The 27335-nt window shown below is 35.7% G+C and overlaps 1 protein-coding gene across 2 annotated transcripts in view; it reads left to right on the forward strand.

Moving 5' to 3' along the window:
• The window catches only part of igsf21a (immunoglobin superfamily, member 21a), a 176957-nt gene that overhangs the window by 118237 nt on the left and 31385 nt on the right, over positions 1–27335 (forward strand). For both annotated transcript variants that reach the window (XM_026275549.1, XM_026275550.1), the window contains exon 4: positions 4296–4414. In XM_026275549.1, the coding sequence (XP_026131334.1) occupies positions 4296–4414 (119 nt within the window). The remainder of the gene's footprint in view (positions 1–4295; positions 4415–27335) is intronic.

The raw sequence follows: 27335 nt of genomic DNA on the forward strand, positions 1-27335 counted from the left end.
AAAAAAAAAATCCTCAATGTTCTAATCACAATAATTGTTGTAATTAAAAAATTTCTGTTTAGATTATAAAAACTTTTTACGATACCATTCCTATAGTATTTCTAATAATTACATTCCAAATTCCAATAATGTTTCTCTATTAAAATATATATATATATATGTATATTAATCACAACCACAATCGCAAGCAAAATAGTAGAGATCGCATAACAGAACACAGTACATCTATGTACTGAAAACATCTCACATGGAGATGGAAAAATTAAGATGGTACTTCTGCAATGAATTATGAGGAAGTGCGAATAATTGCCACAGTGCAAAAATTAAGCAGAACACCAGGCAAAAAATGTATCCTTTTAACAGGGAAGCTCTGATTTGTGGATTTGAGCTAACCATGAGGCTATAGGCACCAACATGGATTTGAACCCTTAATATCAGACAACGGCACACATGAAAGTTTGTGTAGCAGAGGCATGAACAGCAGCCTGTAATCATATTTTGTCTCCTTTTAACTATAAAGTGTACTGTTAAATTTTCCATAGTGCCTTTAAAGTGGGAAATGTGCATCATTAGTACAGTTGAGGTCAAAAGTTTACAGTTTTCAGCTCTTTATGCATGTTTTTTCTTTTTTTTTTTTTTCTTCTTGAGCATAAACTTCTGCAAAAGTTGCATATCAGTCCCTCAGTTGTCCTCAGTGTGAAAAGATGAACCTCAAAATCCTATAGTCATTGTTGGAAAGGGTTCAAATACACAAAAATTGCAGTATTAATACTAATATTTAATATTAATATTAAAAACACACAGTATTAAGAATCAAGTGTATGTAAACTTTAAAATGGGGTCATTTTTATAAATTCAACTATTATTTTCTCTTGTGAACTATATGTATGCATCCTTTATGTGTATATATTTAATTCAGGTCAGTACTAAATGAACAGTAGCATGCATTTTGTATGATATCTCTAATTCGATGACATACAGTAGTTAACATTTTCTAGATTCTGAAAGGGGATGTAAACTTTTGACCTCAACTGTACATTTATTTGCCAATTATGTCGTTTTCTAAATTTAAATGTATACTTTCTAACATTATATTTGTAAACATCTAGGCCATTTGATTACCATCAGCCTTGCCAGTAAGAAAAGTTACATCAATGGCCTTACATTGATTTTATTGTACAACATCTTGTTTTTTTTTTTTTTTTTTTTTTTTTTTTTTTTTTATGTACCATTTTTAAGTTCAATTGTATGGTTTTGTTTTTTTTTTTGTTCGTATTGGAAGCTCTTTGAAAGTTTGCAGAGGCATCCTAGTGGCATTTAAATTTAAAAGTTTTGATAAAAAGGTTTTCTTCTTCTTCTTCTTCTTCTTCTTAAATTCAATTAAATTCAATTCAAGTTTATTTGTATAGCGCTTTTTACAATACAAATCGTTACAAAGCAACTTTACAGAAAATTATGTTTCTACAATATTTAGTACCGTATTTTTCTTCTTCTTCTTCTTGTGAACACTATGGTGTTTCAGTAGAGATTGTATTAATTATTTTTATTTTTTTTTTCATGTTGTTAGACCCTTTAAAACTATTTGAAAGTTTGCAAAGAGCCCCAACGGTTTTATAATTCAGGCGAAATTGTGTAAGTGTGATTTTAGCAACCATGGATTGACGTCAGCCATTGAAAAGTTGGCCAACCATTACTGTGGTTACAATGAGCTTCATTCATGAAACACAAATAATTAATTTATTCAAAAATCTATTCATGGATAAATTGCCATGTTGAATGAAATTGGTCTGTGAACCATTTTTAACTGAAGTTCAAGGCCCTATAAGTTAATGTTCGAGTGAAAGATCACCTCAGCAGACCTTTCTGTTTGATGACTCATGAAAACATGAGCTATTGTGAATATTCCAACATCATAAATTCAGCCTCAGACATATTCTAACATCATACGCCCACAACACCAATAAGAACAGGCCTCAGCTGAGAAATTCATGGCACATTTCTGTAATTACAGAATGTTATATTCCTGGCAACGAACACTCTGTCCTTCTCATCACACACACACACACACACACTTAAACACACTGCAGAGTGGCAGGACCTGGCTAGGCAAATCCCTTCTTACCTCGGTGTGATTTAGTGCTAATCGGCTTTTTATTACTCTCTGATTAACAATCCATCTACATTTTTAGAGCACAGTTAGAGAGAGAGAGAGAGAATACAGAGATGGTGAGAGTGAGAAAGACTGGTGGAGAAGCTGGAGTTTCAGTCCCATTGAGGTTATTTTGAAGAACTGAATACCATAGCGAGCCAGACTATTGTGCAACATCGCCGGCATTTCAGCAATCCATAGAGGAAGTATGCAACAGAGGTGAGAGAATGAGCAAATAAGAGACAGCGAGTGTCGAACGGTAGAAAGAAGGAGAAGTGGAGAGGTAAGAGAGGCAGGAATTGAGAAATGTGCTGGCTGGGATTCAGAGACCCGGGCAGTAAAGCTCATCCAGAGAGAGGACACTTGCAGGGTGGAACGTGAGACCAATGCCAATGTACAAAGCTGGAGCCAAACCTCTCATCCAATCATCACGGTCCATGCATGTCAAGCAGCCCTGGAAGTAAAAGGAGGGGGAAAAAAACGAACAAAAACAACAATAAAAACTCTTAAAACTGTCAATAGACAGGGATAAAATTATGGACATCTATGAAGAGAAATGGCAGAGTGGTTTTGTTTACAGCCACTGCTTTGTTGCTATCGCCGTGATGGTGAACGCACTGCAATTAACTCTGCCTGTGTTTCTGCTCATCAAGTCTAAGTGAGCTATCTGAGGTGTGGGGGGAAAGAAAGCCGCGGTGGGGAGGGGTGGAGGCATACATGAAAAGAATGCTCATGGGCTTGTGCTGAGAACTCACCCGCTGCCCTCATTCAATATAAATGAGCTTGGTTTCACTTCTTCTTGTTTTAATGGGGCTGAGCAGCAGGACATTGTCGACCGGCGTCAAGCTTAAGCAGATGCTGTTGAGATTGTTAAAGGATCACTTGACTGAAGTGAAAAAGGATGGGATTTTTTTTTTTTTTGTTATCATTATTTTTCATGAGACTTGAGAAATTATGCTATCCAGACTCAAAAGATTTGCAAACAAAAAAGACCAAAAGTGTTTAAAAACAAACTACATTGCTTTGATCAAAAATGTATCACAGTTTGCAGACAAATAATAGCAAATGTTTCATGAGCAGCAAATCAGTATATTAAAATGGTTTCTAAAGGGTCATGTGACACTATAGACTGGAGTAATAATTCTGACAATTCAGCCTTGACATCACAATAATAAATGATTTTTTTTTTAGTTATAATATCTCATGCAATTTTGCTTTTCAGTTAAGTGTACTTGTTGGATGTTTTTCATGAAAAGCAAGATAAAAGACTTTTTTTTTCTTTTTTTTTTTAGCATATAGCTTAAAATTGGGCATCATTCTAGTTTCCGAGATTAAACTTGGCTCACATTTTCTAATCTATTTTTATGGTTTGCAGCAATAGCCACTTTTACTCAGCCAGTACAGTTAGTAATACAGCCTCCTATTTGTTTTATTGGGTATCCTGAGAGAGAAGATGCAAAGAAAAAGAGAGGAACATAATGAAAAAGGAACACATCTACAAAAATGAATCACAAAGTCGAGTATTTCAGTATTCCTATCAGCCATCATCAGCATCTGCCCCCCTATGTGGGGCTCCAGGGATAGCAGAAACGGATGGATGGAGTGAGGAATTATGGGAATGTGTTGAGCCAGCAGACAGACAACTGTTTTCTTAGGCAGTAGTCTCTTTTATTTCACCTGGCACATTACTATGACAGCATACCTAGTTGCTCCTGCTTAACTGCAGTCTCTCCTCTTCTACAGGAGGCCAGGAAGGACAATTGTCCTCGATTTTGATCTGCTGCCTGCAGCTGAAAATCTCATTTTGATCTGCATTGTAGTCCATGCTCAGAATGCAGAATGAAGTCTTTGACTCTTTGGAGAAGAAACTTTAATAAAACAATTATTTTGTATATTTTATTATTTCCTTTGTGAAGAAGTGTGCTATTACATTTATAAGCAAATTTGATTAAAAAAATTAAATAAAAATAAAAAGCATCATTTCAGTTGCCAAACTTTGCTTGGATTTGTTTAACAATTGCTTGAATCTAGTTTCAGGATGTACTGTATGTCTGTCATGGGAGCTTGACGCAAGCCTTCATAAATATATTCAGTCTTTGAATCACTGAAAATGTCTTACAGTTAATTTTTTTATCTTTTTCCACAGGCTCCCAGAGGTCCGGATCTCAGACAACGGACCTTATGAATGCCATGTAGGAATCTATGACCGAGCGACACGGGAGAAAGTCGTCCTAGCATCAGGGAACGTCTTGCTCACGGTGATGTGTAAGTAAAAATGCACTTCCGAAATGTTCCCTTCTGTATTTTCTCTCCATCAGGCTTGTGGAACAGCATGCACTAATTTGAAACCGTCTTCAAACAGGAGAACGTAACTGTACAGTATATTCAGGATTAAGTGGACCATAATTTGCAGAGAACGACTTTTGGCATTATGTAGTTGACATGAAAGTGGCAGCGTTGCATCCAAAAGCTGACCCCCAATCTCTTTCGTTGTCCTTTAACTGGTCGCATGAGGCTTTGAAGTGCTTTATCCTGTATTTGTTATTTGGAAGTCTGCCGTGTTTTCTCTGTTAGAGCTTGGCAGGTTGCTTCTGAATGGGCTGATCATTAAGGCTGACTGTCTCCATGTGATAAGGACCTTTGAATGGGAGGTAGAGTAGCGTCTGTGTTTGTGTTTGTGCGTAATTCATAACACTTCACTTTGAACTTCCCCACTTGCTTCTTATATTCAAGCTGTGCCGCAAAGCATCATTTGGGAAACTCGGAGGCGATGAAAATGCAAAGATTACAAAAAGAGATGATTTGCTTTTAATCGTTTTACGCATGTTCTCATCTCTCTCTCTCTTTTTTTTTTTTTTTTTTTTTTTTGGTAAGACTTTATAAAAGCTTCCCTAACTTTCGTAAATAAGGCATAAACAAGCCTTATTAGAGAACATTATCTAATGCTTTGCAGTTCAAAATTCTACAGTGAAATACTTTAAAATGTAAAATAACTTTTTTATATTCATGTTTGAAGATAATATGCTGCAGCATGGTTTCCCAAACGGGGGTTCAGGAGTTGATGAGAAGCTGATATTTAATTATGTGGAATGTAAAATTAAGATAAATAAATGGAGCTGCATGATAATTGCAAAATAGTTTCATGCTACTATCAAATTTATGGCTTTCTTTGTTGCAATTTCAATTTCAATTTTTTTTTTTTTTTTTTTTTTACAGTACAGTTGAAAGTACTTTAAAAAAGTTTGAAAAGTTTTACCATTTAATTATTTAGTATATATATATATTTTTTTTATTATTAATAATAAAAAAATTGATGACTGGCTGTTATATAGAGCTCATTAGCAATTATCTCTATCACCAAATCAGGGAATCATCCTGGAAAGCTGCTGAGCTCTCTGATAAGACAGACTGGAAGTCGATGGAAAGCCCTAGAAGGGCTGATGTGAATAAATATGCCCCTAAAAAAAAAAAGAACACCACTTCCAGCCCCTTGAGCTGGAGAACACAACCCAGTAAGAGCAAATTACATGCTCGTCAGAAGCCCTGTCGATGGTAGAGTTGATATTAATGGGCTGCTCTTTATCAATACGAGATGTTTTGAAGAATCTAGCTTGTAATTGGTTAGGAATCGAAGGAAAGTGTGTGCACCTCATCTTACTGACACTCGTAAATCCCAACACCTCTACAGGGGAAGAAGTATAGCCTCTGGCATTGTGGCTAATTGCCATCTAAGCTGAAACAGAATTATTCATAACCTATTAGTGTGGCAAGTTCACCGGGTGGATGGGAGAAAAAAAATCATGACGAGTGAGAGAATGAAAATGAGTGAAAAAGAGTTCATTAATAGGAAGCCTTGCGCTGGCATTATTATAATTTGCTAAAGGACGTCATAAATAAGAATGTCCGTTTTAATGAATTTTTGCTAAGAAATTCAATCATTTGCTTTTTAGGATTAGAATTGAAAGAATTAGGGTCTCTGAGGCTCAACTTCATGCTAATTCAAAAGTCTGGGTTGACTCTGCTATGAACTTCAACTTTAGCGATTGTTTATTTTGGGAGGCAGTGTGATTAAGAATTTGAATGTGATATGAGACACATGGGCTTTGGCACATAAGAATTCACTCAAGCCCAAAGTATGCTTCAGTTTTGCATATGAACACAGCTGCTTGACACATGCACACTAAAAGCTTCAATCCAGTGTCTGCAAACACCCCCCCAGTTATGACCAATTAAAAACATACTGTACTTTTTTAAACTAGTTTCAGGTATTTTTAACCTCCTCACACAAGCGTTTGTTGTTGTTGTTGTTGTTGTTGTCATGTTTCTTTTCAACTGTGAAACAATGGCCCTGGCCAATGTAGCCAACTTGTGGACCAACTCATTAGTGCAAAAGAAAATTAAAGCCAAGGTTAGAAATGTTACATGGTACACCATGCTAATTATGAAAATTACATTACTGGATAGTCAACATGTAAAAAACGAAGTATAATCTGTGTTCAATAAATCTCTAATGGCACCATTTATTTGAACATGCTGTATGCATTTTATTTGACAAATCATTTATTTTCATGAAATTGTCCATGATCAACAGAAAATATACAATTTGCTTTCTATTGGAGACAATAGTGTTACATGAAGATTTGATCATTGAGAATATTGCAAAGTTAGCTTCATTTAAATAGAAATGTGAATTTTTGTATTGAAAAGTATGAGCGTGGGTTCATTAAATTCTCAAAGCAATATTTCAGTGCATTTTGCAGATGGTTAGCATTGTCTTTGCAGAAAAATACTGTTTATTGATTCACCCCTGTAATGTAGGAAGTCATAAGCAAAAATGGTCACAGGAAAGTGAGACGACACATGTATGCAGCCGTACATTGCTGCTTGGTTTGATGGCATCTTTCTATATAACCGTTTTCATGGCCTTTCTGTGATATACAAGGGTATACAAATTAACATTTTCCCTTTTAGTCGGTGTTGAAAATGTGCTCTGTTCTCTCACCGCTGATGTTTGTCCTGTCATTTGTGGCTGGGAGGCCATCAATTGCCTTATCATTAACAAACATAGATGTCCTCATTTCATTAAATGATGATGTTTGTTCTTGCTCATTTCATAATAAGTCTGGTTCACATATCTCCAGCTGCATTTGCCAACACATCACAGGCTGACAGGCCCATGTCAGCTTTTACGTGTGTATACTTCTTGCTATTTATTTATTTGAAATTGATGCATATAATTAAATTCTAGAGGCTAAACAGTATGTTAAACTGCAGCACTTGAAGTAGCATTTAATACCAGAAGAGATGACCTTCGACAAACCTGTGAAGTAAGTCAGCTGGGCAAGTAATTCGTTCAATTAAATGCTATATTCTGTAAAAGGAAGTCCCGCTGGCTGTAAAGGCTTAAAGTTGAAAAGGCTTAGCTGAATTAAGCCTAATTCATTTATTTTGTCCACTACCACCTTTTAATTGTCATGAAGCAAGTTTAATGAACCAGGCGTAATTGAGAAGAAGACAGTGTAGCCAAGTAAAAGGGTAGCCAAAGTGTGCTCCATATGTTACATATTACAAAATACATGTCTAACTGGTGAAATATTATGGAGCCAAAAGAGTATCAATAAAGATAAATGCACACACTACATTCACATATGCACACATAAGATTCATACATAATTCATAAATACACACACAGGATACAAAATTGCGCACAAAATTCACAAATGCACACACAAAATTTAAAAAGCACAGAAGATTCACGAATGCTTACAAAATTCAGAAATGCACACAAAATTCAGAAATGCACACACAATTCAGAAATGCAAACAACATTTACAAATGCACTCAAGATTCACAAATGCACAGAACAAATTCAGAAATGTATTTCTAATGCACACACACACATATATCTTGATTTACAAACTGCTTGCGGTCTGTGAACTTCACTGCATTTGTGTGTGAATTTTGAGACTCCTCTGACTTGGCTTGACACACAAATGCCTTTTTTTAAACAGGGAATGATCTGCAACCAATCAGATATCTCCCTTGTTTGAGCCAATCACAAGAATGCACCCCAGGTGGGGGATTGTTTACTTATAAGCCAATCAGTGAATTACTCACTTTCCTCAGCGAACAACTCACTTTCCTCAATCAGCGAACGACTCACTTTCCTCAGCGAACAATTCACTTTCCTCACGCAGCGAACGACTCACTTTCCTTAGCGAACGACTCACTTACCTCACGCAGCGGCGACTCACTTTGCACAGCCGGAAAGTCACTTTCCTCTCTCAGCGGACCACTGACTCTCTCTTCATGTAGGGACCGAATATTATAATTAAAGTGACTTCTATATTGCATCCAAAATAATATTTAGATATACTTAAAATATTCAAAAAGGTGTCTTTTTTTTTTTTTTACTTTCATTAAAATATTTCAATAAAATGAAATAATTGCCTATTGCAAATTTAGGAATCCATAGTTAACTTTTTTTCTGCAGTCACAGTCTGGGCTATATGTATTGAGATATTTTTAAATTTATATTTTGTAAAAAATAATAAAAAATAAACCTGAATTGTAATCTAAACATCTGTATTTCCATACAATTTCATAAATAGGCTGTGTGAACGCGTTCATGTGATTGGCTTATAAGTAAACAACCACGTGGAGTGCGTTCTTATGATTGGCTAAAAAAAGGGAGACATCTGATTGGTTGCTGATCATTCCATGCATTTGTGTGTTGAGCCAAGTCAGAGGAGTCTCAAAATTCACACACAAATGCAGTGAAGTTCACAGACCGCAAGCAGATTGTAAATCAAGATATATGTGTGTGTGCATTAGAAATACATTTCTGAATCTTGTTCTGTGCATTTGTGAATCTTGAGTGCATTTGTAATTGTTTGCATTTCTGAATTGTGTGTATATTTCTGAATTTTGTGTGCATTTCTGAATTTTGTGTGCATCTCTGAATTTTGTATGCATTTGTGAATCTTCTGTGCTTTTTAAATTTTATGTGTGCATTTGTAAATTTTGTGCACATTTGTGTATCCTGTGTGTGTATTTATAAATCATGTGTGTGCATGTATGAATCCTGTGTGTGCATATGTGAATGTAGTGTGTGCATTTATCTTTATTGAGACTCTTTTGGCTCCATAAAATATTGCCAACTTCTTGATTACAAATAAGTGTTAAGTAATATTTCCATCAGTGCACTGTAAAATATTGGGTTCAAAAAAGGATTTTACAAACACATTTTTCAAAATGTCATCTTTTTGTATGCGGAAGTAAAAACTGCAGTGAATTTACTAAGAATCTCAGCTTGTACTATATATTCATGCATTTTACTTGAGGGGTAAGTGATGACAGAATTGTAGTTTTAAGATGATCTATCCTCTCACATTTTTGCTTTTAAACCCTCTGATCATTTCTGGCTGCTTGGCTTAATTTATAAGTGCATTACTGGAAAAGTTAGCATCAGCAATAAGCACTGTTGCTAGTAGGCAGAGTTTTATGTAAGAAACATGTTTGTTAACATTTTCTGTTGATCATGACAGCAGTTATTCATCAAATGATGAAGAAAAAGATGCACTCTTTCTGTATTTTATGAGCCTACTCAGAACCGATGCTGTAGAAACGTTCCATAGTATACACTACATTTCAGCGGTTTCTTTTATAATCTAGCTCTGTGGTCTGCAAGATGGAGAATGTAGGGTGCAAATTGTGTTCCCCACCAATTTTCTGGGTGTGTTTGCACTGTTACCTGATTTACATAATTATTTTAGTGAACCAAGCATTAAAACAGCACACCAGTGCATAAAAACAAACAACTCTATTATTGTGCACGCAACTCATTCTTAGTGAATTTTCCCCCTAGGGCACAAAAGCAATCAAGGCTCAAGGATCGTCCCTTGCTAATTCAAGTCTTTTGGTTACCATTAAAGATCTTTAAACATGGTGATAGGCTACACTGCTAGCAAACAGGTCTTTAGGGAGGAAATTGCATGTGCAAACTGATTTATCTTTTTAGTTCACTTTAGCGAAAAATGTAGAATATTCAAAGCGCCAAACCCATCTATGTCTACATTTTGAGTTCACGTCACGTAACTGTGTGAACACTTTGTTTTAACCTTTGCAGAGTGTTAGGAAGTAATTGAGAGGACATCCTACATGAGACATGAGGGCCTTATGTTTATATACATATTTAAAAAAGAGAAAACGAGAGATCTGGAGGCAAAGATAACGCTGAGCCGTGGGTGCTTGGGGAGCAATTACTCCTTCATTTCATAAACTGGTATTCACTTCAATTACGGTGCCCAACTTTAATCAAGCAGTGTGTATATATAGCCGTGCAGCTTTTATAAATGGAGAAATTAATGACACCTTGCTGCAGCACAAACATGAAGGAGTTTGGAGACTGTGTTTGGTGCAGGAGCAGCTGCGATGGAGGTGGGGGTGTTGATGGATGTCTGTAGAGCGTCTGTGAGATTTTGTGTCTATGCACACACAGTGAACCTCATATGTTTGGGGCCAGACCAAGAGAACCAGGCCTTGTCCTGAGACCGTGGAAGGACGCATGTGCCAAAAGGCCAGGATATTGCTTTTGGGGACAATGTATTCAACATATTCATCTCTGAGTGGGGGTAATGTGCGCAAGGTTACCATGGGTCTCAAGTCCTCTGGCTTCATCTGGCTTCTGAGTCAAATTCATTTTTCTAAATCCATGTGCATCATTGTTCGGACATTCCAGTTGGATCCTACCTTTTTCATCATAAAATGAATGGTTTGAAAAGCATCTGAACAGAATGTTAACATTCATAAAAGCTTAATTTTAGACATGATGTCTGACCTCCTGCCATTAGTTATTTGATGGTGGAAAGATCTTTTTTGCAGTTGTTTTGCCAGCTTAGCAGGAGCCTCATTGAAAAGAAATAGAGATGCTTTTGAAAAACCAATGAATTATTCAATCCGTCTGAGGGAGAACACACACACACACATACACTCACAAGGAGTGATAAGGGAACATAAACAACCATCAACTTTTCGTTGGATTTCAAGACTAAATATTTTGTGGTCTGTTTCCTTTCAAGCTTGAGGTCTTCAGAGGACTCGTGTTTGGTGCCTTGTCAGTTCGAAGCCTCTGAAACAGTGAATTTAATCATTTGTGCTGTTGCTATACTATGACCTGTCAACTTTCCCAGTCCACGAAGATCATTTGGCTTTTGTGTTGCTAAGAGAAAACCTGAGGAGAACTGAGCGATTTAAACATCAGCAATGACCCTGAGGCCACATCACGAGGGTCCCTGCTCCTGAGAATAGACAGTTAATATACCTTCACTCGCATACAGTACAAGTAAATGATGATTTTGTAGAGAGAGAATGAAGATTTTGCAAACTTGCAGCAATAATTATATTATCTCTTGATTCTATTCATTTCTGTGGAGTAGTTGTTTGTCAAATTTACGAAATAAATACCTATGTATAGTTATTCTATATTAAATGATAAACCACAGATTATTTTATTTATCTGTACTGGTCAACATTGTGTATTTAGTTGTATAAATGTTCTAATTTCTTCTTTTTGTATGTATTTTAGATCACCTTTACCATCATTTATTGCATGCATTTATTGTGACTAACTGAAAACTTCTCGCTTCTGGTTAGGAAACAATATTAACGTGCTTTTGCATTTGAAGGCCAGAGATATTAATTGACTTTTGACCATCTGCGAGCATCAAGGGCAAAATGAACCTAGAGAGTGTTCAGTAGCCGTAATCTACCTGGTATTTTGACTATTTGAAGTGATGTCAAACCCTCTTTCTCTTTTAATTAGAAGATGATTCATTAACCCCCAATTATAGCACTATAGAGAATTGAATGCTTGATTTTTATGTAAAGGATAATGTACAGCCAAGTGTCAATTGATGTACAATAATAACCCCAAAGAGGCTCAGGGTTTTTAATTACCCAGAAGGGGATTTTTTATTACATTGAACCACCTTGCTCCCAGTGCTTTGGCTCCTTTATTCCAGGTTTGCATGTCAGATTAATGTTTTATAGTGTTTTCATGCATTGCAGTAATTAGTGGTTCAAAACAACAAAAAAATGTGCATTTTATTAATTATAGAGCACTTTAGAGGAGCATCTGTGCATTTTATGCCATAACTGCATTTTGTACAGTGGACCGTAAACGGCAGACATTATGCAGATGGCAGCAATCCAATCACAGTGAAGTGAGGGCCTCTATATGGGCTCTATTCTAAGGGTTTTGTTTCAACCTGAATGCCTATCCAACATACAAGCAAACAATTAAAATCAAGTGCAAAATTTAATGACAAAGTATTTAATTCTTCCCCTCCACAAGCACAACAGCTTAATGAGCATTTAAAACACAAGCATTTATAAATGGGCCAGCAGGCCCTGAAGTGCTCGCAGATGTCGGAGCAATGTCGGTGGTCCCCATGTCAATTTATACCATGTTTTCAAAGTGTTCACTTGACTTCTCTCTTAAAGTATAGAGGAGCCAAAAGAATGACACACTGCGTTTGCTCTCCCATGCCGTGCTGTTGTTTAGCAGATTACATTAGGAGTGAATGTGCAATGCCTGTAGAGGATCTGCTATTATTTTCCCTGCGTGAACTGAGAGCTGTTTATTAGAGTCTGGACGAATGCACTCCTGTGGATGATTGGTTGTTGCTCAGAAAATTACGCCCAGCGTGGTCAAGGCATGTGACCAATAATGTGTACTTGGATTTGAACAGAATAGGACTTCTGAATGGGTCATTTCAATATGCTGTAAACCTGTGAGTCATCTAGGTAATATATGTCTTAGAAAGGACGGCTACTTGAGTTTTGTTTCAAAATATTAGTGACAGTTTCAGTAGCCTCCTCTGAAATGTGAACTCGAGGCCACCAATGCAAGCAATTAAGCCATTTTTTTTTAAACTAGCCATTTATTTTTAGAGACAAATAAACTTCATAAAACTAATTCAGTAATGGAAATTTGGTTTACTTGGGGCGCATGGCTCTGACTGAAAATTTCAAAATGTATATTTGTTGTAGCCATTAAAGAAAATTAGTATTTGTATTTAATTATTTTTAATATTCATTAGTATTAATGTGTTTTGGTTTTTCACACAGCATAACAGTGTCACAAATAAAATACAAATTAAAAAAAAAAAAAAGTCAATTGACTCTTCTGAGTTTCTCATTAGTAAGTCATTTTCAAAACGTTTTAATCAGTGTATGAATTGACTGACTCAGTGATAAGTCATTTGCAGTTGCAGTTGCAGTCATTCGCTTTTTTTGGTAACTACAAAAGGATTCAATTAGCTAATGGATTAACCTGAATATTTAATTTTTGCCTAGTCTTTTGCTTAATTGATAGATTTTCCCATTTCATACCTTTTATTGAGCCGGATAGCATATAATTAATCTATTTGCATTTTCAGTTAATCATCAGTTGGCAAGATGGCCTAACACTAAATGGTTAATTTTGTTTTGTTTCTTTTTTTTTTCAGATCATTATATTTTTCGCAGCATTATGTTTTAATTGATTAAGTATTGTGTAGTAACATTGAACAGTGCTTTTACTTCAATTACTATAGGTTAATTTTATTTATAGTGATTCTGTCATTTCTTTTTTTTAATTTTTATTTTGCTATTGCCTTTTTAGGCTCTATTAAATGTAAACTAGCATTTTCCGCTTTCTTTGCCTGACTGCAGACTGCTTTGCCTCAATCCAAACCTTAAATTCAATGACAGTAAGTTGAAATACACCTTTCTGTACATCCTCAAAAGAAGAACTTGTGTCTCTTTGTAAGCTGTTATGTTGCAAACCCACATTTAAAGTTACAAATTAAATTTTACTATTATAGTTATTCCCCAGCAGTGAATAAAGAAAAGAAAACTCAGCAAGGGTTCAAGTGTTCAGAGCAAACATTGTTTGGAGCTTGTGACCTTTAGCAAATTGAGAGATATTCATGAAAGCTGCTTAATAATCTCTAAAGTTTCATCCTTTAGAAAACTTTAAAAGAAAATTTGCCTTGAAAATTACCTTGGATATGTATATCTAAGCCAGTGAACAAATGTGGGCATCTGAATGTTTCATTTTCTCCTGGTCTTTGGATAAAATATTATTGAAATATATTAATTAATCTATTTATCGACCTACCTACCTCCCTCTTTTACTGAGGCATATGGTATATAACTTATCTCTTTGTGTTTTCACTTAGCCTTGGAAGTTTTTTATCTCTCTCTCTCTCTCTCTCTATTTATATATATATATATATATATATATATATATATATATATATATATATATATATATATATATATATATATATATTTGTGTGTGTGTGTGTGTGTGTGTGTGTATATATGTATATATATATATATATATAATTTTGTAACATGATAGTTAATTGAGTTTTTTAATTAATATTATTATTATTTGTAATAATTATATGTGGCTTTATTTTTTCTTTAATTTTCAGCTATTTTAGAACTTCAGCTTGAAAACTAATTTAAAATAGCTGCCAAGGCAACAGTACTAATTTTATAATTTTTTCGAATTAGTTTTATTTCAAATACTGGAAACTATTTTTATTAGTTTGTTTTAGTTAACTATAACAACACTGACCTACTTTCTTATGTGAAATACAAAAGAATATTTGAGGAAAACTTTAGTTACCTAACATTTTTCTTAAGTATCTTTGTTGACAGTAATCAACATTGCTTCCCTTTCTATTTTTCCGTGTTGTTTTTTAGTGAACTCACTTCTGCTGCACATAAACCCTCTTCTCCCCTCTCTCACCTCGCAGCAGCTCACTTTGTACACCCCCATCTCCCAGCAGGCCATCATCACAGGCTGGGCTTCTCTCCCCACATTGGCCTCTCCTGATGGTGGAAGAACATCACCTCCCAAGAGAGCTGCTGATTGAAGCAGATGATGAGCTGGAGAAATCCTATTCCCCCCCTCCCAATTTGGTGACGCAAGTTATTGAAAATACACCTCCTTCAAAGCTGTCTGTTGCTTTTCAACCTCCAAGACATATGCAGGCATATATAATGCATAACATATAGCAAGCAAGTTCATCCTTGATTCTGGCTATGTGCGTTGGAAGTGTATTATATGCGTGAGTGCTTTAGCTTAGATTTGTGTTTCCCTTGAGTCTGCTCGCATGCATGAACTAGACACATAATGCGAAACACGAAAGAAATCAGACCCTGCCTAATCTGTGCCAAGTCTCGTCCCCAAAAGTTCCCACTGCATCACATCACAGCTCGACAAAGTCAGGATTTTGTCCCTCAAAGGGAGCGCGTCACTTTGGCAAATGTCACATGTCATATGCAAACCTTCAGTGGCTGCCGCTTGAAATTAATATGTGAGGCAGACGTATTTTTGGAGTCGGTCCCAGTGCATCTTTCACAGGGGCAGCTGTTGCCTGGCGGTGACATACCCAAACATTCACAAACACATGGCGATATGGGTTCAAGGACTCATAGATGCCGCCCATAGGCATGTAGCTAATGGATTTGTTTTCACTCTGCCAGCTTTCCCAAAGTTTGAATACAAATTAGAGAAGAGGAGCTTGAATCCACACTGGATTTGGCATGCCTCCTCCTACAACTCCGTCAGGTTTGCTCCTGAACAACTCTGTCCCACCAGGCTGCTGTTTTTTAATTGACTAAATGGAAAAGCCATGTACCGTCTGGATGCTGAGGCAGTGGCTGGCAGGTGTGGAGACACATTTGTAATGAACATCCTTTAGAACGTATTATATATCCACTTGTTTTTTTGTTTTTTTTCAACGTTGACCTGTTGAAATGTAATTTCATATCGCTCCATCTCCGACTCTCAATTTATGAAAGAGTCAGGAAGTGTGATGTGTGTCATACCATGCCTTCTGTAAAGTAAACATGTACACGTGTTTCATTCCAGATCAGACTAGATATGACATGTATGGTCTGACTTTAATTAAGAAATTAATCTTTAATTAATATATCTATCTCTGTGTGTGTGTATCAAAAATTTTTGACCCACACAGAGTGACCATTACAAATTACATTACATTACAAATTATATATATATATATATATATATATATATATATATATATATATATATATATATATATATATATAGTTATTATATTACAAATTATATATATATATATATATATATATATATATATATATATATATATATATATATATATATATATATATATAGTTCTGGCAACTATTTACCAATAGCTTCATATTAATAAATGATTCAGTCATTATTCACTCAATATCATATCATTCCAAACATTCAAGTTTATTTTGTGCAACACAAAAGATATTTAGAAATTCCTTTGTATTTCACTGAAGAAAACTCATACATTAGGTTGAGGTTTTGATTCTTAGGTATCCATTTAAAAGAAAAGTTTTTATTTTATTTATTTATTTATTTTTGCATAGGGACAATTTCCTAAAAATGGCAACATTATACTCCAAAAAAGAAGGCTTCATCATTTCGTTCCGTTGAATGTGACTTTGCCCGAAAGCTCTGAGTCACTTCATCTAACCTATTGTGACTTGGCGATTGTAAATTGAAGCGAGGTCTCCACCTGAGTTACAATTATAGCAGGACTATTTCTGCTGGAACATGGGAGGTTATCTCTGTACAGTTTCTGTGGTCTGCTCGACTGAAAAGACAAAGCACAGCGTCTGTTTAGCTCTGTGATTAATGCTTTGGAATCTGTGTCCTTATGGCGGAATTTGGATATGCATCTATACAGCCTGGTGTTATTTTAAGTCTGTGGAGGCTGATGGTGTTGTAAAAAAAAGGTAGCTGGTGATACATTATGCCCCCTTTTTTCCCTCTCTCTGACAGGACTCAGAAAGTGCTTCATGAATTATTATTGCCAAAGCTGTTATCTATTCATGACAGGTAATTACTCAACAGAAATATGGCTACCTTAACACCATCTGCACTTTGTCAGAATTGCTCACTTCATATGTACGCCACATTAATTTATGGATTGTTTATAATATGGTCAAAGAGGATGAACAGTGATAACGCACGATAAGTTTTACGCAATCAAGCTTTTTATCCATAACATGACCTTCTAACCATGTGCTTGCCTCCCATTTGTTATTTTGCATTGCTGAGCCTGAGGGCAAACTTGGATAGCAGCCTCAGCTATGCTTGACTATAAACAAATAAACAAACAGCATAATGTGCACATCATCAACCTTTTAAATCAACTAAATGATACTTGGCACCTGCCATAGTGCGTCCTTTTAGTGGCTGGAGAAGATGCGAATGAGTCGTGTCAGGAATGACATGGTGCAATTAGAGTGTCAGCGTGCTTTATGATGTTTGGCGACAAAGACGTTTGGTCTCTGTCAAAGCTGGTGTATAGAGTTGTAAACGCATGTACGATATCCTCGTATGTGAATGGAATCATCTAGGACAACAATGGAAGTCTCTCGGTCAGCTTATATCCTAATGAATAGGAAGTGCTGTTCTGCTGTCACGAGTCTATGGAGCGATCTCATTTAAACCCGCTGTAGGACCAAATGTTAATGGCAGTAAACAGCTTGAGTGGCAGCATTAAATAACCCTGAAGTAAGGGCCCTCCAGCTAGAAGAGCTGTCGGCAAAAAGCCTTTGGCAGTAAAAAACAAAGTTGCCTATGTCTGGATAGTTTACTGTGAGAGATTCATGGCAGTCTGTCCCTGATTATTTATAAAGATCATTGCTGTTAAAACAATATTATAGGATATGATTGTTGATGACTATATTACATGCAATAAGTTCATTAAAAAGATGTGAAAATTTTGTGATCGTTTACTCTTGCATTAACATTTACTCTCGTGTCATTCTAAACTAAGGGATTCTTTTTTCTGTCAACATAAGTTAAGATTTTTCGAAGAATGTTTCAGCTGCAGAAAGAAAAAAAAAGAAAAAGAAAACTGAAGCACAGACTTCAGGAGACAGGATAATAACTCTGAAGCAACTTTACAGTACTCCAGAATCACTCCAGACCCTTTAGATTCCCAGCTCCATGTTGGTGCTTCTCCTCTTCAGTGCAACCCACTCATTTTCTGCTGGGTTCAGGTCACAGCATTGGAATGGCCATACCAGAAGCTTGTTTTTGTGCCCAGTGAAACCATTTCTGTGTTGTTTTTGAGGTTTTTGTTTGGAGTATTGTACGTTTGATGATCTAAACATAGCCAATTATAAGATTTCTAACAGTCAGTCACTTTTAGATTTTTTATCTGTTGTTATTTGATAGAATGAAGATGCCATTTGTCTGAATAAGACATCCAGGACCTCCAACAGAAATATAGGCCCACAAAATAAAAAAATACAGTTGTATGCTTCATTGTACATGAGGGTACTTTTTATCCCTGTGTTCACCAAACCCATCCTGAGTGCAAATTTTTAGTTACATCTGACCATAAAAGTCAGTCCCATTTGAAGTTCCACTCACGTCTGACAACTGAATATGCTGGAGTTTGTTTTTGGATGAGCTAGGAGAATTTTTCCTGAAACCCTCCCAAACATCATGTGGTGATGTAGGTTCTGTTTGACCATTTTATTTGTTTTTAAGGTTTTCTGACCCCGAGACTCAACTATTTTCTGCAGCTCTCCAGCTATGTTCTTTTGAGATTATTTGGCCACTCATCTCTCCTCCTCACCATGCATTAGTACAATATAGACACACATCCTCTTCCAGGAAGATTTTTAACATTTTCTGTTGATTGAAAATTTTTAATTATTTCCCTGTTGGTGGAAATGCACATTTTCACTGCTCTAACTCTTTTCTTAAAGCCACTTCACTGATTTGTGATGCTCAATTATCTTTTGCTGCACAGCAAAAAAATATATATACTTTGTTTTTTCTCATTGTGATGGATGATTAAGAGAATTTGTGCTTTGCTTTCCCTCCTATTTATATTTCTGTGAAACAGGAAGCCATGGCTGGATAATCACCCTGGAGTGCTCAAATTTGTGAATATGAATGGGAATATACTTCATAAATATTTTACTCAAAAGAATTTCTAGGGGTGCCAATAATTGTGTCCAACGTGTATTTGAGAGAGAGAAAAAAAAACATTCATTTCATAATTAATTTTTAAATAAAAGATCAAAGATTAACGATGCAGATTAATTTTCACAGCCTCATTTGATCATATTTACAAGGGTGCCAATATTTTTGGCCATGACTGTATATATATTTATATATGTATGTATGTAAAGTTGCTTCAGAGTGTAGGGCGACTAATTTGATTGTGGTAACATTGACATCTGTCATGGGTCTATAAAGATTTGGGGTCAAGGGGTCCTATATTCAAAATTTAAGAAACCTTTGCAGTTGATTTGGCTGAGACAGTCATCAGAACAGATCTTGTTATCGGTTGATCTGCTTTTAAACTTTGAACCTGTTTACAATAGCAGGGCTGTTTTGAACCTTCACAGCCTCTTGAACGTGTTTGTTGAGTTTCCCTTGTTGTCTCTTAAAATATGGATTCAAGTATGAATTATTATTTTAATGTTCTATGCAAATGAGACATCACTGGAAGCATGTTGACCTGCTGATGAATAACTTCTTGCCATTAAATGAGTTACAAATAACTACATTAAGTAAATGTCAGCATTTCGGCATCTGCCCACTGAGTAGCAGTCTGGACTGACTTATTATGTCTCATGTTATCATGTGTTGGCTGGACACTAAAGAAACCTCAGATAGCCTAAAGTGGTCTTGAGATGCAGGGCCATATGTTTCGCAATATTTAGAGAGGGATACCTGTGCATGCTGGGTCAGCTTCTGAAGACTATTTGCTTCCATTGTTAATTCTGAATGACAAAATGAATCTCCTCCAGTTGCACCTCACAGTTAATGATGTCACCATGGCATCTTAAAGAGACAGTTCACCCAATAATTGAACTCAGGGATTATTTACTCATGCATGTCAACTCTTTTTTTTCTGTGAAACAAATGTTTTGAAGAATATTGTGGGCACTCTTTTTAACTGAGTGCAAATTAGGGAAAGGGTTACAAAAGCAACATGCAAAAATAATTAACCCTATAAATCCTAATGTTTCATATTTGATTGTTAAATGTATAAGACCTTTTATGACTATTATTTCATAGGCCAGTCTTTAAAGGGTAGAAGTGGTCCATATAACTCAAGTGCTGTTAAGTCACCTGAAGCCGTACAGTATCTTTAAGAGCAGGCTAAAAGTTAAATTGCAAATGAGCTGTATTTTAAATCTGTAATAGAAATTGATGTATGAATGGCTCATTTATACTGTAGACATCTTAGCATCTTGTGATATACTGTAACAGGAGACAACATTTTAACAAAGGTAATTATTGTCTCATTCCTTTTAAAATGTATAGATGGCCGTATCATTGCTGAGTAATGAAACACAGTTTAAAAGAAAAGAATGACTCATGTTCAAAGGCAACCTCTCAGATTCAATTTAGCCTATTTTGGCAATCCAGTGCATTCAGAATATCCCATATGGATATTTTTATTTAATTTATTTAAGTTTTATTTTTAAAATATTTTTTTTTTTTTTTTACTTTCTATGAAGCGGGAAAATATATAATGTTGACAGACTCCTGAGCTTTGAACTAAGACAATTTTTATACAATCCCTGTAATTATGCTTAAATAGCTTGAGACACATAGGAAAATGTGAAGCTCTATGCTGATATATACATGGTGTGGAGTTTCAAGTGGATGTAATTTTTGTTGTTGTTGTTTATAGCCTCAGTGCTGTTTTTTAACAAGCTTGGTAAACAACAATTTCCCCTTACCAATTCTTTATAGATACTACAATTATACTTTATAATAATGTGCAACGTTTTAAAAATGCAAAAAAAAAAAAAAAAAGGTGGCACAAAACATATTGTTTTAATTAAAGTTTGGAATATCCATATTTATCCATTAATATTTTGGAGCCACAAACAGAGGGAGAGGTCCTGCCCATTGGTGTGTTTGTTAGAGCTTGGAATGGAGATGAAGTTGCTTTCAGTCCCCTTGCTGATAGCTTATTTGCAACATACAGTAACAAAGCAGTCTTGTTGTTCCAAACACAAGCTCATACAACTGCATAATCAATGAGCAAAATTCCTAAACTTAAATTCAGGAATAAATTAGCATTCGTATCTGTTTCTGCATAGTATCCCATCATTATAGGACTTGAATTTTAAAAAATGAGAAATAGGTACATTTAGACAACAGCACAGCTTGTTAGTAGCACACTGACTCCACTGCAGTGGAGTTTCAAGCAGGCAAACAGTGGGAACCATGTGGCTGGTCTCACAGAGGTAGTGCTTCTGGCAGAGACCGAGGTCCATGCTGCCAAAGACACCTGCGGGGACTCAAATCTGCACAGTATAGAGCTCTGATCACCTTCCCTCACATTGTTCTGAACTCAGGAACCACGTTTCTCACACAGCGCTGGACAAACCTTCACTTCTCGTGTGTCTTTAGTGCGTCATTAGTAATTATGTCCCCTGCTATGTGCTGTTACACAGTACGAGCTCAGGTCAGCCTTTCTGTGAATTGAGGAACAATGAGTAAATAATGAGGGAAGGTGCTCTGTGAATGCGTGACCAATTCAGAATGATTTATGTAAGGAATAATTTGTTTGTTGCCTTTTTCAGTGGAATGGCTTACCATGTCTGTTCTGTATGCAGTGATGTACACTGCATTTCAAATGTTGGTCCAAACTATTTTAGTTTATTTTATTTTAAAGTTCTTTTTCTTTCTTTCTTTGTCTTTTTTATCTAAATTAATGGAAAGATATGACTTTAAAAATGATTTTTTTTTAGGAATCAGGTATCATAACTGTCATTAACTCTAATGTTAATAACATATCAGTATTTCAGTCTGTCTTTACACAAAGCTATTTTATTGACCTTTTAGCGTAATTGTTAAAATGGCCTCCTTTGACTCGTGGTACATGTGACTTTTAGCTGTGAAATCTTTACTGATTTACTGTTGTAAATGTAAGAGTGAGATTCACGTTGAATCAGTTTATCATTAAATTAAAAAATAATAATAATAATGTTCAAGTTTGAGTATCAAATAAAATTGGTACATCAGGTTTTTGCAGAACATTTATTTGCACATCTCCTAAATAATCATTGCAAATAGTTTTATTCTCGCTCATTTTGTTCCAGAAAATGTATTTATATTTTTTTTATTTTGTTTTATTATATCTGTTTTGTATTTTATTTTATTGCAGTGTCGGGGTCCTATTTTAATTTTCTATTTTATTTTTATAATTATTTTTCTGAAGGTTTAGAATGTAATGCATTATTTATTTATTTTTTTTTTACTTATTTATTAAATCAAAACATTCTATGTAAAGCTGCCTACCTTGCCTAATCCTCCCAAACAGTGATTTAAAATTAATTTATTTTTCATTTATAACTAAAGGTCAACTCCATTGTCCTTTGCTGATATAATGCTGAACATTTTTTTTTTTTACTTTAAATCAACATTGACCTTGCAGAGATTATTTCTTATACACACACACTGTAGATACACCAACCTACAGACACTTGGCCAGCATTAATGCCATCTGGCACGGTCCCCATCAGTTGGGAAAAGGATCTTCTTAGTATGAGACATCTTGTCATGCTGAAGTTCATGATTAATTATTAAGTGCCAGCATCACAGCAAAGTTTAGATCAAGATGAGCCATGCATTTCTGATGAGGTGGTTAACTAGAGTTTATTAAATGAAAACATGTCCAAGCTTCAATTTTTTTTCTGGACTCAAAATGGAAAAATACTAAATTATATTTCCATTAATGTTATTTTCCTTACATATTTTGTAATGTGTGTGTGTGTGTGTGTGTGTGTGTGTGTTTTACCATTGATTTTTATGTTGATTTCAACTGTATGATTTCTTTTTGCTGACTTTTATTCAAATCAGTACAAATTTTAACTAGTACAACTTCTCTACATATCTATTTTTTATATTGTATGTATTTTCATACATTTGTATTTTTATATTACACACACACACACACACACACACACACACACACACACACACACACACACACACACATATATATATATATATATATATATATATATATATATATATATATATATATATACACCTATCCTAACCCTACCCGAAACTTTATTTTCAACTTTTTGATTATATGTTTTTATTTTCATTGAAAATAAATGCTTTTCTGATGTGATTTGAAATTTGAAAAGGGAGAAAAAAAGTTTTGCCAGAAGGCAGATTCGAACCCAGGTTGATCGCCTCAAAATGAATACATCACACATTTTACCATTTGCACCACTGGAGCTGATGATTGTCATTTGTCTTTTGTAGTCTTGAATAGCTGAATCACGCATTGGTGGGCAGAATTAGTGTAAATAGCTTCAGCCAACAAGGCAGGCTATTTGCACTTAGTGTAAATAGACACTCTGGTATCTTTATAGTGCCTTTAAGGAACCCAAGTACACTTTACAAAACAATACAAGCAAATTGGCAAACAAAATACATCTCTTATACTTAAAAAATGTGCCTTGCCAAGAAAATCTCATTTATAAACATACTTTTGAAAAACGGCTCTGATAAATTACACCCTGGGAAAAGGCTCTACTGGAAAGGCTTGTATTTGTTTTGTCATGCTGGCCCCGGAGTGGAAACCTCTAGCCTGTACTCCCCTGCTCTCGACTAGTAAAACTGGGTCTGTGCTCTGGGGCAAGCAAATGGAGCTTTTTTGGTGAGTGGTAGCTTTCAGAAAAGGATCATTCTCCATCTGTTTAAATCCTGTGTGGGCCACACCAAGCCTCTTGGCATGCAGCTCTGAAATATGGAAGTTCAGCTGTACCTCTAAAGCTTTACTTGCATGTTGACAGGTCGGGGGCTTGGAAGCGTCTGTCATCTGGTACGCGATATCACTCCTCCATACGGCCGCGAGGGGGTTTGCTCATATGGTGTGGGTTACTACAGGACAGTACTGAGAATTGAATGATGGATCCTGGCGGCTGGGGCCAACTCTCTTTGGCCTCATATAAATTTATGGCCCCATTTTTCCCCGGTCAGTAAATCTGGTGATATAAAAAAGGTGTCTGGACCAGATCTTACAATTGTACTGATCAACCAATTTGAACCTCAGAGGAACTTTAAAAGAACCAGGGCTTTGTAATTTACCCAGCTGCCTGTAAGGGTTTGAGAGGCCAAATCAGTGCAGATTGTGATGGGTGCCCCCTGTCAGATAAGCGCCGACTTTAGTGCTATGGGTGCCAGTCGTGGCATTACAGAATCTGCGGAGGGCACTGGGTGCCCATCTGCTGCTCTCTTGCACTCTTTCAGAAAAAAAAGCCCTTTCTTTGTCCCAGTGCTCCGTCGGTTTTCTTCTAAATCCGCTCTCATGTCCCACACGTCTATATTAAAGCTGGTGCGTTCTGAGTCCAAGCCTGCTTTTTGCGGCTGGGGGCTTCAAAGACGACTGAAAATTGACAGTTAAATCCGCCTATACCCATGACACATCTTATTTCCTATCATTCGCGAGTCGCTATTGTGTGACCAAGCTTAAGTTGAAGAGGCGGGAAGCCGAGAAACAAATCGACCCAGCTCAGAAAAGAAACTTGGAGGAAAGTTAAAGCAGAATTTTATCTGTTTAACGTGACATTTAAGTAAAAATAGCTGTGGGCCTTGAAGTTCAGTTGGCCTTCAGAGACTTTTGATGAGTCCCAAGTATCTATAGAAGCGGAGCTCAAACAAAAGAGCTGCACAGCTGACAGCTTTCACCACAGGGTGATGTGTGAACGAAACCATAAGGCGGCAAATGGACGAATGCGTCCAGAGGGCAACGTGCACGGGTCCGCATAGAAACCAACATCGCTTAATGGCATCAGTGTGATTAATGAGCTCTGTAACTGGTGAACTTGTACAAAGTGACACCGGCATTTGGCACGGTCTGTCAGTCCCATCTCCCACCTGACAGACAAAGTGCATTTTGAAGCCCTTGCAACCTCGCGGAGCAGCAGAGCCCCGCTTTCAACAGCAGGCTGCTCCCCTAAGAGGAAGGATAGAGCAAACCCGATAAGAGCTGACAGCACAGTAATGACGAATGCAAATGAAAAGGGCGTGGGGTAAATGCAAATGCTAAAAGCACAATGGGCAATGTGATTAAAAAGCGCTCTAGAGCCTTTTATCTCATGGCACTGCTCGTCCTGGGAACACTATTTCAAAGGGCTGACTCCGGTCTCAGAGCTTCTCTTCACTGCCTTTTCTTTCCCATAAAGGGATTCAAGCTTTGATAGTTTTGTAGGCCTGCTGTCTTTCCCAAAGACAGCCCTCAGAGTCCGCGCTTTGGTGACATAGTGACAGGTGACAGAGGAGCCTGCATCGATACAGGCTCAACAAGAGGGACACTCAAGTACTCATCGGGTGTCATTTGAGATTATGCCATAGCTGGTGGTCGGCTGACATTCACAAGAGTTATTTCAATCTACAGTACTAATGCAATTTGAATGCCTATCTTTGTTAAACAAGATTGCAAAAATTGCAAGTAAATTCTATATTAACATATAATACAAGTAATTAAAATGTAATATTTCATTGTCTTTATTAATTAATTTTGGTAGTAAATTAGTGTAGATAATTCCTTATTTGCTGCTTGTTAATAGTTTATAAGGTAATTGTTAAGTTTAGGGTATTGGGTAGGATTAAGGATGTCATGCATTATATGTACTTTATAAGCACTTAATAAACAGACAATATTTTAATAATTGACATGCTAATAAGCAACTAGCTATTAGTGTAAATTATTGTTAAGTGTTACCTAATTTCTTTCTTAAAAAATGTTTTAATGTAGAATGAGAGTTTTTTTATGATAATGAAAAATGTTATGGTAATAAAAAATGGTCAATTTTGTGCTGACATTGACATGACATTATGGCAGTGTTTGCTTAATGTGGGTATAGTTGTTATTCATATTCATGTTATTTTTAAACCTACCAATGTATTGTGGATGTCTGTTAGTCGAACACAAATTAAATTCCTACTTAAAAAAATTAATGTGAAAAGTAAAATCAAATATTAACTCTGATGTTGAATGAGTTTTTTTTAATTATGGATATTTTTGGAGGACATTTGACAATTTTGTTCAGACAAAAAAATAAAATGGTTTGCTAAATTATGCTAATAAAACTGAACAAGAAGACACACCATTTAATTTTAAACCTACCAATCCATATCTATCTCTGTCTTCTATTTTGTTGCACTAAACTGTATATTTTATTAGGCAAGGTGAATTGTACTTTACCACAGATTTGGTAAACATATTCCAGCAATTGAGTTATGTACTGCCACTTTTTTGAAGAGATAACTCCCGGCAAGGATGTATCTAATAAGGAGAAGTTGTCGAGCTGGAGTTTTGCTTTGTGTTTGCTGCGGTTGTCATCAGTGGCGGATCCTGTTAGAGCAGCATATTATCTCCTACACAGCTCTCATCTGCAATCCACTCTCCGTTCCGGTGTTATCACCAAGTCACTATAACTCATGATATACATCCATTGCACAAGAAATGTACTGGACAACAGTATGAACTAAACCATTCAGATGGACTAAATTGTTCAAAGTCCCTCTTTGATTTGTTTAGTTTCTAACTGAATCATATATATATATATATATATATATATATATATATATATATATATATATATATATATATATATATATATATATATATATGGCAAGGCCTGTATTTGTTTTGTCACACTGGTCCTGGAGTGGAATGTCTAGCCAGTACTCCCCTGCTCTTGACTAGTAAAACTACTTAACTACTTAACAAACATAAAGAGGATCTTGCAAACTTTTCAGTCAACATATAACATAATAAAAAAAAATATATAGTAGTAATATAAAAGAATATCCATCCATATGTACTTTTTACATTGTGTATAAAATATAAATTATTGGAGTATGTTATATAGGAATACTAAGTCTTTCTACTTTTTTTAGCCTATGTATTATATGCATATGCAATTATATTTTAGGTGATATTGTTTGGGATTGTTCGGTGTGGATTGTTTTTGTTCCTTCCCCCCAGTTCACCCTTGCAATCAAGGCTTCATTGAAATCCAGAATCTTTAAGAATTTGATTAGAAATGCATATTAAATTTGATTTGTTTCCAAGCTAGTACA

The sequence above is a fragment of the Carassius auratus genome, chromosome 11 (genome assembly GCF_003368295.1).
Source record: "Carassius auratus strain Wakin chromosome 11, ASM336829v1, whole genome shotgun sequence".
NCBI lineage: Eukaryota > Metazoa > Chordata > Actinopteri > Cypriniformes > Cyprinidae > Carassius > Carassius auratus.